Below are 13,732 nucleotides of genomic sequence, written 5' to 3' on the forward strand. Positions count from 1 at the left end.
TGGTGACTCCAGTAATTTGCACTACACTATATTACGATCCACATGTTGTTGTGTGTTTGCTGGTGGCAGGGGGAGGGGGGATGAGTTATTCACTTCTCCCAAATTTACGCTGTATTTTTTTCCTTATTCCCATGGAGAGTGGTGTATATTTTGTGGAACGCAGTGCTCACTATATTGGCTCCAACTGACCAGTTAGATGGTCATTATTTATTTTCCTAGTAATTCTGTGCATTATTGCCGAAAGCTTCCACTAACAGCCTGATTATAACTGGTATGCAGTAATGACAGTGTTCCCACTCAGGCCAGCATCCCCAGCACTGACCATGCTCAACCAGCTCCGTTGGGCAGGCCACATCGTCCGCATGCCTGACACGAGACCCCTTAAGCAAGCACTCTACTTGAAACTCCTATATGGCAAATGAGCCCCAGGTGGGCAGAGGAAATGTTTCAAGGACACCCTCAAAGCCTCCTTGATAAAGTGCAACATTCTCACTGGCACCTGGGAATCCCTGGTCCAAGACCACCCAATATTGAGGAAGAGCATCCAGGAGGGTGTTGAGCACCTCAAGTCTCGTCGTTGAGAGCATGCAGAAACCAAGCGCAGGCAGCGGAAGGAGCATGCGGCAAACAACCTTTCCTTCAAGCACTGTCTGCCCCACCTGTGACAGAAACTGTAATCCCCATATTGGACTGTACAGTCACCTGAGAACTCACTTTTAAAGCGGAAGCAAGTCTTCCTCGATTCCGAGGGACTGCCTATGATGATGATGATGAGGGGGCAAAATTGCCCTGCGCCCCAATTGGGGGTGGCAACCTGCTGGGGCTGGAACTTTCTGCGCCTAGCGCAGAAGTCCCACCCCAGCTGCTGAATTTGGCTTATCGTCGCTCAAAGGAAGTGGAGCGTAATCACACACATTCCACTTCCTTTAGGGGTGGGTCCCCAGGTGATACTGTGGCAAGCTGTGCAGCACTAGCGCCAACATGCTTTAACAGCCCTCCCCTTTGCTTAAAGGGGAGGGTCGCTGTGCACTCTGCAAGGCCTCCGATTACCTCCACAAACCGCTCGGGCAATGAGGTACCGACCCTGCAGCCCAGCATCCAAAAGGAAGTGCTGGACTGCGCAATGGGGGCCTAGACCATGGAGAAAAACAGCTTACTGAGTCAACCCGAGTGTTGGCAAAAAAGCGAAAATGGCGGTGTGGTGTGCTGGCGGGTTCCCCTTTAAATTCTGCCCCGTGAGTGGATGTTGGTTAACTTCGCGACCCACGGGGTAATTTTCCCTGTGGGGCAGGTAGGGGTCGGCGCACGGCACTGAGGGGTTGCTGCGTACAGTGATGACATTATTGCCAGTTGTGCAGCGCGCGGGTCATGGCACTGCCATAGTAGCGCCTCTGTCAATGCCCGGGCAATTTCCTGGCAGCCAGTAGTGCCACCCATTCCACCTTTGGATGCACTAATGGGCTTCTGGAAAAGGAGCTATTTCACCCCCATAGTTTTTCATTCCCTTTTTTTAGAAAATTAATTGCCCCAAAATATATATTGAATTTGTTTATATATATATAAATAAATACAATATATAAGTTTGGGGAGTATACACACACAATTGATAAAATAGATGTTACATAACATTCTTGAACTAAAGATAATGGGCCAATAATTCCGTTTGGAGGCTTCCTGCGGGCGGATGCCTCGATCAAAATGTTTTTTATGAAAGTACCTGGTGGTCTCGGAGGGACGAACACTTCTGGTCCAAGGCTTAGATGAGGAGCACAGTGCAGAGTCCCACACATTACAGGAACATAAGCGCAACCTGGGATCACGTGGCTCTGAACCCTCAATGAACATGGAGTATTCTCATTGATAGTAATGGTGAGTTCCGTTTGTACAAGCTCTCATTACTGTCAATAAGAATACTAACAAAAACACAGAAACACAACACAATCAACTTGAAAAAACACCTCACATATTTAAAATTAATTGAAATTGAATTGAATGTTTTAGGAAAAAAATATTTTTATAAAAATGTTTAAAAAAATGATTAACAGGGTTAAAAATAAACTTACCTTAATGGACAGGATTTTTAACATAAAATTAGTGAAAACAATTCATTTACCTATCTTTTAAAACTCTTACGCTGTTTAAAGCAGGCCTTACGCCTGCTTTTACCAGGCATAAGAGTTTTAAGAACAGCCGCTGGGCAAATAACCCATATCTCCGCCCACGAAGACCATTCTCCCAGGGATGCCTGTGATCTGTCAAAAGACATTTTGACAGTTCACAAATGCCGGATTTCGGCGCATGTGCTTTGCACGCCTGAACCCGGAACTTGTGGGGCCTTTTCGGGCGCGTGCGCACATTGTACACACCCGGAGAGGCCGCAAATTCAAGCCACTGTCTATAGCGGTAGTGAACTGCCTCATAGTACTGACAATAGAAGCTATCCCTGACAGCACCACTCACACACTTCAATATTAAGCAAGTCCTCAATTTTGCACTGTCAACATGGTGGGAGTTGTTTGCAGTGACAGGTATGATCAGCCAGACTGACACAGATTGCAGAAGCAATTACACTTGGAGCTGTGTTTATTTTCAAGACCTGGCATCCTTCAAAACCAGTTACATTCCTAAAACCAAAATAAGTCATTGTCACTGCTAATGAGTGGTGCTTGGCAGGTCTGAGCTGCAACATCATTGACAATAATTTTAATAGCATCTTTAGTGCATGTCCAGTTACTGATTGGCTACTGCCTACAGGAGGCGAGAGAGCCCAGCGAGAAAGAGACCAGGTAAAGTTATAGAGAAAGAAAGAATTTCCATTTATATATTGCCTTTCACAATCTCAGGGTATCCCAAAGTGCTTTACAGCCAATGAAGTGTAATCACTGTTGTAATGTAGGAAGTACACAGCAAGGTTCCATAAACAGCGATGAGATAGATAATGACCATGTTTTAGTGATGGTAGTTGAGGGATAAATATTGTCCAAGACACTAGGGAGAACTCCAATGCTCTCCTTCAATAAAGTGCCATGGAACCCTTTACATCCTCCCGAGAGGGAAGGCAGGGTCTCTATTTATATCTCATCCGAAAGACAGCACCTCCGGCAGTGCAGCACTCCCTCAGTACTGCAATGGAGTGTCAGCCGAAAATTTTGTGCTCAAGTCTCTGGAGTGAGACCCGAGCCCGCGACTTTGTAACTTAGAGGCGAGGGTGCTACCCACTCTGGGCCACGACATAGGTATAGCTAGAAGAGTATTCCGGGAATATGAGTCCTGACAACAACTGATGGGTTTGCCTAACTTGCTTGGCTTTTATTATTGCTTGCTCCACAATTTATTCAAAAGAGGGCGCTCTAGAACAAGAATCCGTGCTCGGCAAGGAGGGCGAGATATACTCGGGAGCTGCTGTGAACTGTAATCCATGAATCTCTATAATGGGAACTCTGGGGCTTCATATTTCACACTGATTCTCTTTATATTGCGCTGTGGGTCTATAAATCTCAACACGTGGCATGAATATGGAGCAGATACAAATGAAACGAATTAGATTTTCTCTTAGTTTAGAAAATTTAGACTTTGTCTTCACTCACGACACCAATAGTTAAGATTTATGGCTGGGGTGGGGAGAATTAACTGTTCCGCTGAATGTTGTTTCAGCTCAACCTGAGAGCAGAGAGGGGAATAGAAACGTTGCTAAAGTGGTGGTTATTTATGCAGTAAATACCTGCACTTCATGAAGTAAGAATAGACCTGGGCTGCAGGGCCAGCGAGATGGGGAAAAACAGCGAATTAAAAAGGGTGAGGAATAGGAATTCAAGGTCAGGGCAGTCAGAAACCACGTGAAGTGAAAGAAAACTGGCGGATTCAGGAGGGAGGGAAATGACAACTTCAAACATTGCATCGCAGTTTGGTGCAGAATTCGACTTCTGTCTCCCCTACCCCGCCGTGTGATGAACCCCTGTCCCGCACAGCCAGGCTGAGTCCGCTTTTAGCCGCCTGTTAATGGGCACGGCGGGTCGTTCAGCCCTGGGCAGTCAGGGAGACTCACTACCACCCTGCGCGGCCCCATCCCACACCAGAACCGCCAAAATAAAGGCTTTGCAATTAGACTGTAACCGGGTGACTGGGACCCCGCATATGTGCCGCCTCGCAGAACTATACACGCTGCAGAATATCAGAAATTCGCCTTTCCACATTGACTTACCCCATGCAAATGTTGAAATGTGTTCATTTTTAATCAATTGCTTTTTTGGGAGTGGGTGGGGGTGAATAAATAGAAATTAGTCATCATTTATGTAAGGTTCTTCTGCGGGCATAAACTGTGGATGCGTAAATCGTTCTGGGTAAAATGTAACCTAATCTAAAATGGCATGCAATATAAACAGGCGATAGGTTTATAATTCAGACAGAGCGGTAAATATTCTGATTTTGGACGGGCTCCCGTTTGAGAGGTGCTGGGAAGTTAATAAATGCAGGAGAGAGTCAAAAACAGGAACCCTTTGGAAAGGACCAGCGCTGACGTTTGAAAGCACTGTATTAATGCAAAGTGGCTGGCGGCCACAGGAACAGTTAATGAAGGACTCTCCTTAGCCCACTTGTTCCTCGCAGTCGCTGTTATAGTCACTCGGCGCGTCGCCTAACGGCTTTTTTTTTTGCTAACGCTGTGCCTCCTCCCTGTTTTTCTAACTTGGGATCGCTACACTCCACCTCCCCCATCTCTCGCTCTCTCTCTGCTGTTCATTTGAAGTGAATTGTTGTTTGCATGGATTTGAGTGCTGGCACTTTCTGACTGAACGTGCATCTCCCACGATCCCTTGCAGAGCGGTGCCTCCTCTCCTCTCTCCTCTCTCCGCTTTATTGGAGTAAGTCGATGTGAGACGTGAAGATCATGTTGAGATTTCTACACTGCTCTGGGAAGCATCTGCTCAATCCAGATACCTAAAGAGTTGTAACCCCCCACCCCCCTCTCCCCCAAATCCAGTTCGACTCTGGGAAGAGCGGCGAGCGGAAAAGCTTCGTCCGGTGGAACCTTGCATTGGAGATCCAGCTCGCTCAGACTTGTGTCCACGAGAAATCGCTGGCTGCCTTCTTTTGAGCATGATTTTGGAATACAGGACGGGACTTATTCTGTACTTGTTTTGGATACGATATTCTCATGGGATGCCTCATGTCATTCGAATTGGTAAGGGCTGCACTCCACATCCTACCTGTGTATGTGATTGTGAGGAACTGTTGCTCTGCTCGCTTGGCGCTGCGTTGCACTGTCGGCATATCTCGCCAGCTTTTTGCGGTTCATGTTTAGCCGGGCTGGCGGTGACTGGGGGGTGCAGTGGGAGAGACGGGATCTGGCAACTTAATGCATGCGGCAACTTGAGAAATAAAACAGCAACTATCAGGGATAGACTCCGCCTGTCCGCCTAAGCAGTTTAGTTGTAAGACATGCTCATTTAGAAAAATAACACAGACACACACACATACACAGTTAAAGGCAGACACTTGAACATATACCAGAGTTCATATCATTATATTAAGCCAGAGTAAATGATGGACGGCTTTTAAACGGAAAGAGAATATGATTCTGAAAACGGAACGGGAAGCTGTAAGTTTGCTGTCAACACTGAGAAACTTAGCCCAGGAAGACGATACTTGGCTATTGATGGGTGATGAGCTGAACTCCGGTCCGGTGGATAGTCCCACCAGCCGTATCCCGGACGGTGGGCTCGGTTATAAATATCGCGCGCTTTATACGGGTTCAATTGCTGCTGTAAGTGGGAGAGTGACAGGATGATTAAAGCTGTACATGTTGGTTCAGTGCTGAAGTAATGAGGTTGCTGTCGGGTGCATATATAAGAATAATGACCCCGCCGAGACAAGCACAGAAAGAGGTGGGGGTCTCTTGTATAAAAACAGGGCGGCAGGCGAAAGACGATGACACCGTGTGTGCACACTCATGACCATAAATTGTGCAGGTTAAAAAGGGCAGGGGGGCAGAGCATAATACAACTGAATAGACCCGGCTCATTTATGTATCATAGTTCTAGTGCTGAAGTTTATTTATAGCACACAGGTTACCGGGGTTAGAGATCATATTGGGCAGGTCGGTACTGGGTGGATAGAGACAGAGATATGGAGCTACGGGGACAGAGACAGGCAGCATGATAGATGGACGGGGAGCAGTGGATGGGAGAGGCAGCGCTATCTGTCTTGGTTCTGTGTGTCTAGTTTTAGACAGACACTTACATTGAGAGCATGGGAGGACAGTAAATATGTCAGCACCGCGCCGGGCTGATCTACTCGCCTATCCGTGGGCTTCAATCTCTCACGGTGACTTGTTGGCTGGTGTCTCTTAAATTCGTGACACCTGTCTGTGGCCACTCGCGGACGAGCGTTAACAGAAAGAAAGGAAACTGCGGAGGGAGGGAGAGAGAGAGACTGGTCTTTCTGTGACTGACAATGCGATTTGAGCACTGCTCCGCTGTATCAGCCCGCTGAGTGGCGATCAATACGTTTATGTCTGTTGGCAAATAGTTTCAGACAAGTGGCTTATCACCACCTGGGACTCGCCAAGTAGATACATAGAAAACCCTAAAGTGCTCGATATTAACATGTGGAATTGTACAGATGTTCACAAGTATTAAGGGTGGTCCCTAAATATAGGGATATTGACTGGGATTACCGTTGCTGTTCATTTAAGATCCTATCCCATTGATCTCCCATAATTAGTAACACGCGTACTTGGTGTACAAATATACAACCTGGAATGGATCCGATTCACAATTTAAGTCGTCACTGTGAGCAGTCACTTGCCCGCTCTGTGAGAACCAGCCTTGAGAAGGGAACGGCGCCTATCGCATTGGGGGGGCAGAACTGAAGAGGCATGAGGCGCACGCCGAGGCGGAGTTCAGTGAAACAAAGGCTGTTTCATCCTCTCCCCGTCCCACAGCACTTGTAATAAGAGTTAGCAACCAAAGGTGGAAGTGCCCGAATCCAGGCATCCCTGATCAGAAAAAGTCTGGAGAGTCACTCTTTGTCACAACGCAAGGGGCAGTGGAGGGACGAGCAATCCAAGGCATATCCCAAGCAAAAACAGCAATCTTTGGCAAATGTGATCATTTCTCACTTGTTACCTTCATTTTCTATTCTGCAAAAGAATTATATTTTCTCCAGTGGTGAATTATTATTAAATGGAAGTGGAATACAACACACGGCGGAGGAGCTGTTTCTGAATAATTGGGATCTGATCCCTATATGACCCTGACCCCGAATGTAAGCAGAATCCCCACAATGGTAGACATGGTCCTTCCGCAGAGCTAGGGGGTGAAGTTGTAAGGTACAGGGTAAGAAATAACCTCAATGTCTCGAATTCCGAAATTATTTTGCTGATTTGTAATTCACCTTATCACAAACCAAAATTGCCCCCTCCCGCACAGACACAAACACACACACAGGGACGTGGCTGCAGTGTGACCTTGGCGAGGCTGTAGCGAGTCAACGTGTGGGAGGTGATACTTTGAAAAGTACAAGCTAAGCGTTTCAAGATGATGCATTCCTCCCCTCCCTTTCATTCATTTCTTTAAAAAGTGATCAACAGGGCGAATATTGTTCATACGGAACCGCGCGTACGTCTAAGCCGTTCCTCCTCTAACTCGCCTCTCTCCATCCATGTATTCTCAATGCCAGTCCTTAATCTGGACGCAACCAGGCTTGGAGAAAGAGGGAGCGAGCTTTCCTGGAGTCGGCGCGTCCAGATTGAGACTGGTCATTCGCGAGGTTGCGGCGTTTGAACAGTCTTTCCATTATTAAGTGACTTGTTTACAACAGAAGCGAAGGAGATCAGGAGGACCTATTGTCGGAGTCGTTCCGCGCAAAGCTCAGAGAGTTCGTGATTATACGCCAAGGTTTTCAGATTCAGATAGCCAGAGACTGTATACACGGGACTGTACGAGTTAAATATTGCACAACTGGCAGGTTAGAACTGATGGAGCGGGTGGCTTTCTAATAAATACAATTGGGAATCAGGGTCGCTTGAATGCTTTCTTTGCTGGGGAAATACCCCATTTTAACCCCCTACTTGCAGCATCAGAGCCGAGTACAGTAGCGTGAAGTTAGCAGATATCCGAAAGTTATTGCCTCTGGTGCTAGACTTCTTGTGGCTGAATCTTTTAAACCCTATCGCTGATCCTCGCGCACATCTCGCAATTCCGCTTGATTTTACTCTTGCTTGATTCTAACCTGCGGCGGATCGGAGTAATTGCGACGTAAACCCCGCAGCACAGAACTGCCCCGAAGACCCTTCTGACCTGAGGAGATTCTATCGGCGGAGCGCAATTTGCGACTGAATAATAATGCCTAACTGTTAAAGCTGCCCCCGTGTCAGTGTCTGCCCTCCGACCCGCCGTTTAATTTAAGACACGCTGAAGACTATTTCAGAAGACTATTTCATTCCGTAAGCGGCTTCCACCGGGTTATGGGGTAGATTTACGATATTTCACTGTTCCGTTGAGGAGATCAAGCTTGGACAATTATTTATTAAGTAATCAATTGCTTCCTCGGACACCCGAGTCCAATCGATCAGAGTTGCGTAACTAATATTATAGAGTAGGGAACTCGTCGGAAGGTTTCTAAATCTGAGATGAAGTTGCTTCGTCAGAGATGTTTCTTGATCATTCGCTTCAATGGTGCTGACACCCGTTGTTTATAATCTATTTATGTGCACCCCTCACTCCCCCTCCCCACTTTATTCTACACGGTGTCCCCCAGATTAGCATCATTGCCTGGTGCCGACCACAAACGCAGCTTTAGAGAGGGAGCCTCCGATCTAGGAGCTTGGCCGTGGACAGCGGGGGAGCCCCGAGAGACCCTTGTAATGTTAGCCATCCCCCTCCCCGCCTACACTCCTCGTTTGCTTGTTGAACCCACCCAGGCGATTCTGCATCCCGTCCCTTCCGATCACCATTACTCAGACTGTGGGCATTGACGCTGGGCAGACCCGGGGCCGCGCCGACTGTTGTACAGGTGCTGACATGTCACATACACCTCCTCGTTTCTGTTCCCGAACAATGAACACTCAGCGCAAAGCTTTCGGTCTCGCCACCTGTCTTTCCACCCCTATAAAGTGTCCGATTCCCAAAATTAACTCGTACCTTTAAGCCACTCTTCCCGGATCCTGGCCATGTTATAAAGCATTATTCAACATTGATAGTTTTCAATTTCTATATAGGCAAAAAAGGTGACCTTTTCTCTGCTCAATCTACAATCGACTCTTTCAGTAAAGACAAATCTCCCATAATCTATCTCTGCCTCTTGCATTATTCATTCCTGCCACAGACCCCTCTCTTTCCCCCACATCAGACCGTCGCGCTCTTCCCGTCTCACTCTTTCTGTCCCCATCTCACCATTGCTCTGCCTGCCTCTTTAGAACATAAGAACATAAGAACATAAGAATTAGGAACAGGAGTAGGCCATCTAGCCCCTCGAGCCTGCCCCACCATTCAATAAGATCATGGCTGATCTGGTCGTGGACTCAGCTCCACTTACCCGCCCTCTCCCCGTAACCCTTAATTTCCTATTGGTTAAAAATCTATCTATCTTTGACTTGAAAACATTCAATGAGCCAGCCTCAACTGCTTCCTTGGGCAGAGAATTCCACAGATTCACAACCCTCTGGGAGAAGACATTTTTTCTCAACTCGGTTTTAAATTGGCTCCTCCGTATTTTGAGGCTGTGCCCCCTAGTTCTAGTCTCCCCCACCAATGGAAACAACCTCTCTGCCTCTATCTTGTCTATCCCTTTCATGATTTTAAATGTTTCTATAAGATCACCCCTCATCCTTCTGAACTCCAACGAGTAAAGACCCAGTCTACTCAATCTATCATCATAAGGTAACCCCCTCATTTCTGGAATCAGCCTAGTGAATCGTCTCTGTACCCCTTCCAAAGCTAGTATATCCTTCCTTAAGTAAGGTGACCAAAACTGCACGCAGTACTCCAGGTGTGGCCTTACCAATACCTTATACAGTTGCAGCAAGACCTCCCTGCTTTTGTACTCCATCCCTTTTGCAATGAAGGCCAATATTCCATTTGCCTTCCTAATTACCTGCTGCACCTGCAAACTAACCTTTTGGGATTCTAAAAGAGTTTCATGCACAAGGATCCAAAAAGAGTTTCATGCACAAGGACCCCCAGGTCCCTTTGCACCACAGCATGTTGTAATTTCTCCCCATTCAAATAATATTCCCTTTTACTGTTTTTTTTCCCCAAGGTGGATGACCTCACACTTTCCGACATTGTATTCCATCTGCCAAACCTTAGCCCATTCTCTTAACCTATCCAAATCTCCCTGCAGTCTCTCTGAGTCCTCTACACAACCCGCTTTCCCACTAATCTTAGTGTCATCTGCAAATTTTGTTGCACTATACTCTGTCCCCTCTTCTAGGTCATCTATGTATATTGTAAACAGTTGTGGTCCCAGCACTGATCCCTGTGGCACACCAGTAACCACTGAGTGTTAGCTCCGTTTGCATCGCTCCCTTTCTCTCTCTCTATTCCTTTTATTTCTGCCCACCATTCTCCCTCTTTTTTTTAATTTCTGAAGGTCTACTTCAGCATTTGTAAGAAATGGTAGCTTTGCAGACGAATTCTTTCTCCAGTTGAGCAGCTCCGACTCAGAAGTTCCAGGATCCCCCTGCGGGCCTGTGCAGATCTCAGGAGCCTACAACTGGCCTCAGGGTTAGAGTGAGGGGGAAGGGGCCAGAATTGCTGCTCCGAATTGCTATCCATGGAAGGCAATGCGCGTGTGTGTGGGTGTTGGCGATAAGCAGGATCTGACTGGCTCTGATCACCTCTGCAGCCCGCCAGCACACTTATCCAAGACTCACACATGAATAATGACCGGTTGGGTTAGGGACTGGAGGGTGAGCGGTCCCTGTGGAACCCAGCAAGCGAGTCGATGTCTTCAAGGGGAGAATATTGGAGAGAGAGATTAAAAATACAAATGCTGATTCCGTGTTTATCGTTCGCAGTGTGTAACGAAGTGGTAAAGACTGAAATCAACACAGCACAGAGGATATTCCCCTCCCACCCAAAGCGGTTGAATCTACCTGTGTTTATTCAAAGGGACACTTTTAATCGGAAGTTGTTCAGAAAACAATGTGCCGGTTTTAATATATTACCTTCCTCCATGACAGGAAAGAGGGAGGGGTCTTATTGTGGGCATTTTCCACACACAGAAATCAAGATGTGGTCTACTATAGCAAACCAAAAAATTCGTTGGTTTTGCTATATTTTATACTAATAATTGTTTTTTTAAAAGGCAGAATGTGTCTTCCATCTCAGCTTGCCCATTCATAAATACTGAAAGGCAATTACTAAAGCATAGAACTTTCTGACATCCAAGCTTTCAAACAAGGACTTTTACTGTAAGTGTTCCAGGACTCCCGTCTCCCTCTGAGCTGTAGGTCTCCACGCTGATGGTGGTCATTAAAACACACACACACACACACACACACACTTGGGCCACTATGTAACTTCCCTGTAATAACACCAGGTCAGTTATTTGCATTGTAAAGTCTGATACAGCCAAACCATTCTGTTCCGGGATCAGCTCGCGCACGCGCTGGTTCATTTCAAAAGGCACGGGAATGACTTGGGAAATTGTCAAGCGTTGGATGGAAATCAACTGGAAAGACTCCGTTACCAACATGTTTCCTGCGGCGGAAACATGCAGACAGCATCCCCAGAGGGTGTTCATTCCTTTGTCAGATACCGAGTGCGACAGAGTGAACACGAGAAGCCTTGTAATCAAGACTGGAAATACTGGAAACGCACAACAGGTCCGCCAGCGGGGAGGAAAAGGACCTGTTAACGTTTTGGATCTAGACCCTTTGAGAGACAGCCCCTCTCTTACCGGTGCTAACTCGCCTATAGTGCTTTGCCTGAGTTCTCTGCTTTCAATCTCAGTGGGCAACCCGACACTCTAACTTGACATGACAGGAGCGGAGAGAACTGGGAGAGGAGGCATGGGGAGGCGAGGGTGGGGAGCAGCACTGGACCTCGCCGAGGCCCGGACAGCTCCGCGCTGAACTCCTCGCCGTTCATCAGATATATACGAGTGCGTTGTGCCAAGTAGAAGATTTGAGCAGGCAAAATAAATTCACACCGAATTACAGAAATCACTGTGCAAAAATATTTAGACAAAGTAAACTAGATTATACCAATTCCATGTAAGAGACCCAACAATAAAATCATTCTAAAATTCTAGCTGTTCAGTCAAAGCTACAACTGAACATAAAATTTAAACATGGTATAAAAGTGCACATTATTTGGTGGACGTATGGAAACATTCCTCTTACGACTTAATCTACATTACTTATTGGCTGACACATGGGCTATCCGTTACTCTCACTGTGAGCGTCCATATTACACACTGTATCTACAATAATAGTTTATTCTTCCATTGATATATATTCAGTGAATCATGGTCTGTATTTGTGTCAGGCTGCTGTACTGACCCTTCCAATTGGGAGATGTATAAGCCAATGAGCTCATAAAACAAAAAGTATTTGTTGCGTGTTAGCAATTTTGGAGCATAAAGACGTGGAGGAAATGTACTTTACTAATTACAAGTTTTTACAATGACCGATTTAATTTTGGGATTGGCACAGTTGGAACAATTGCACCATCAGGCTCTGTTTTTAGCCTCTTACCTGTTGCAGTGTGCTGCAAAGTGGCGTCACAAGAGGCGGTATTGCCGGCTGGGTGAGATGGCATTGGTATAAATGTGACCTTCCCCTCGGTGCCCAAAGCCCTGTGTCCAGACTGGAATTGTTTTTTCCCGATGAAGTGTTACGTCAATCCGATCACTTCAATCAAGGGAATGTAGAAATACTTCGCCGGCATATTAATTCTGATGAAGTGTATCTGCCATTTTTTATTTGAACGTGGAAGTTCTGGAATGTACAGACACTGTATCTGGATATTATAAATAGAGGGGCATGTAACAGAATGGACAGGCACTACACAGTTTATAGAGGGGTTGTAATAGGATGGACAGGCACTGCATGCACGGTTTATAGAGGGTTGCAGTGGAATGGACAGACACTGCACGGGTTATAGAGGGCTATGCAATGGGGCAGTGGGTACTGCAATGTCAAGATGTCGACTGATCATTTTGGGATGTGTTTGTTTTTTTATGAAGTAGCATTTTACTTTGACATTAAGTGCTGCAGCAACTATGAACTGAAATCCTGACGAAGGGCCAAGGCTGGGAGTACAGGCCACCAGCAAGCCTGTTAGAAAAGATAAATGATGTGCACTGACAGGCTTACGTAAACTTGCACTGTACAATACGATCAGAATGTGTGTTGTATTGCACAGTGAGTTACCCAGGCGTTGTTGGGAAGGATGTCATTTTTAACCAGTGTGGGATTTTGTTGCGTAATGAGCTCCTGACCTGGTGGCAGCAGTTCGGTCAAGTAGTTACCAGGCTGCCAAGCTGCCCCGTCTAACAGTGGCTGCATGGAACTACCACTGGACTTGGGGGAGTAGGGGAGGGGGGAGGGGGGATTGTAGATACACATATTAAAAGAAAAAATAGATGGAAAAAGTAGTATCAGACGATAGTAGAAGTATTCGCGTCCTGCGCCGCCTGATTGCACGCTTTACAGCTCCTCGGAGCAAATTCAACACAGAGCCCGCTTTGTAAACAATTGATCTACAGTACTGACATGAGGATTTCT

General features: G+C 46.5%; 1 protein-coding gene across 1 annotated transcript in view; it reads left to right on the forward strand.

Annotated features, from left to right (window-relative positions):
- Positions 1 to 5,094: 5,094 nt before the first annotated feature.
- Positions 5,095 to 13,732, forward strand: part of grik3 (glutamate ionotropic receptor kainate type subunit 3) — a 609,594-nt gene continuing 600,956 nt past the window's right edge. The window contains exon 1 of the mRNA XM_070899209.1: positions 5,095 to 5,179. Coding sequence (XP_070755310.1) covers positions 5,095 to 5,179 — 85 coding nt within the window. The remainder of the gene's footprint in view (positions 5,180 to 13,732) is intronic.

The sequence above is a fragment of the Pristiophorus japonicus genome, chromosome 14 (assembly GCF_044704955.1).
Source record: "Pristiophorus japonicus isolate sPriJap1 chromosome 14, sPriJap1.hap1, whole genome shotgun sequence".
Lineage (NCBI taxonomy): Eukaryota > Metazoa > Chordata > Chondrichthyes > Pristiophoridae > Pristiophorus > Pristiophorus japonicus.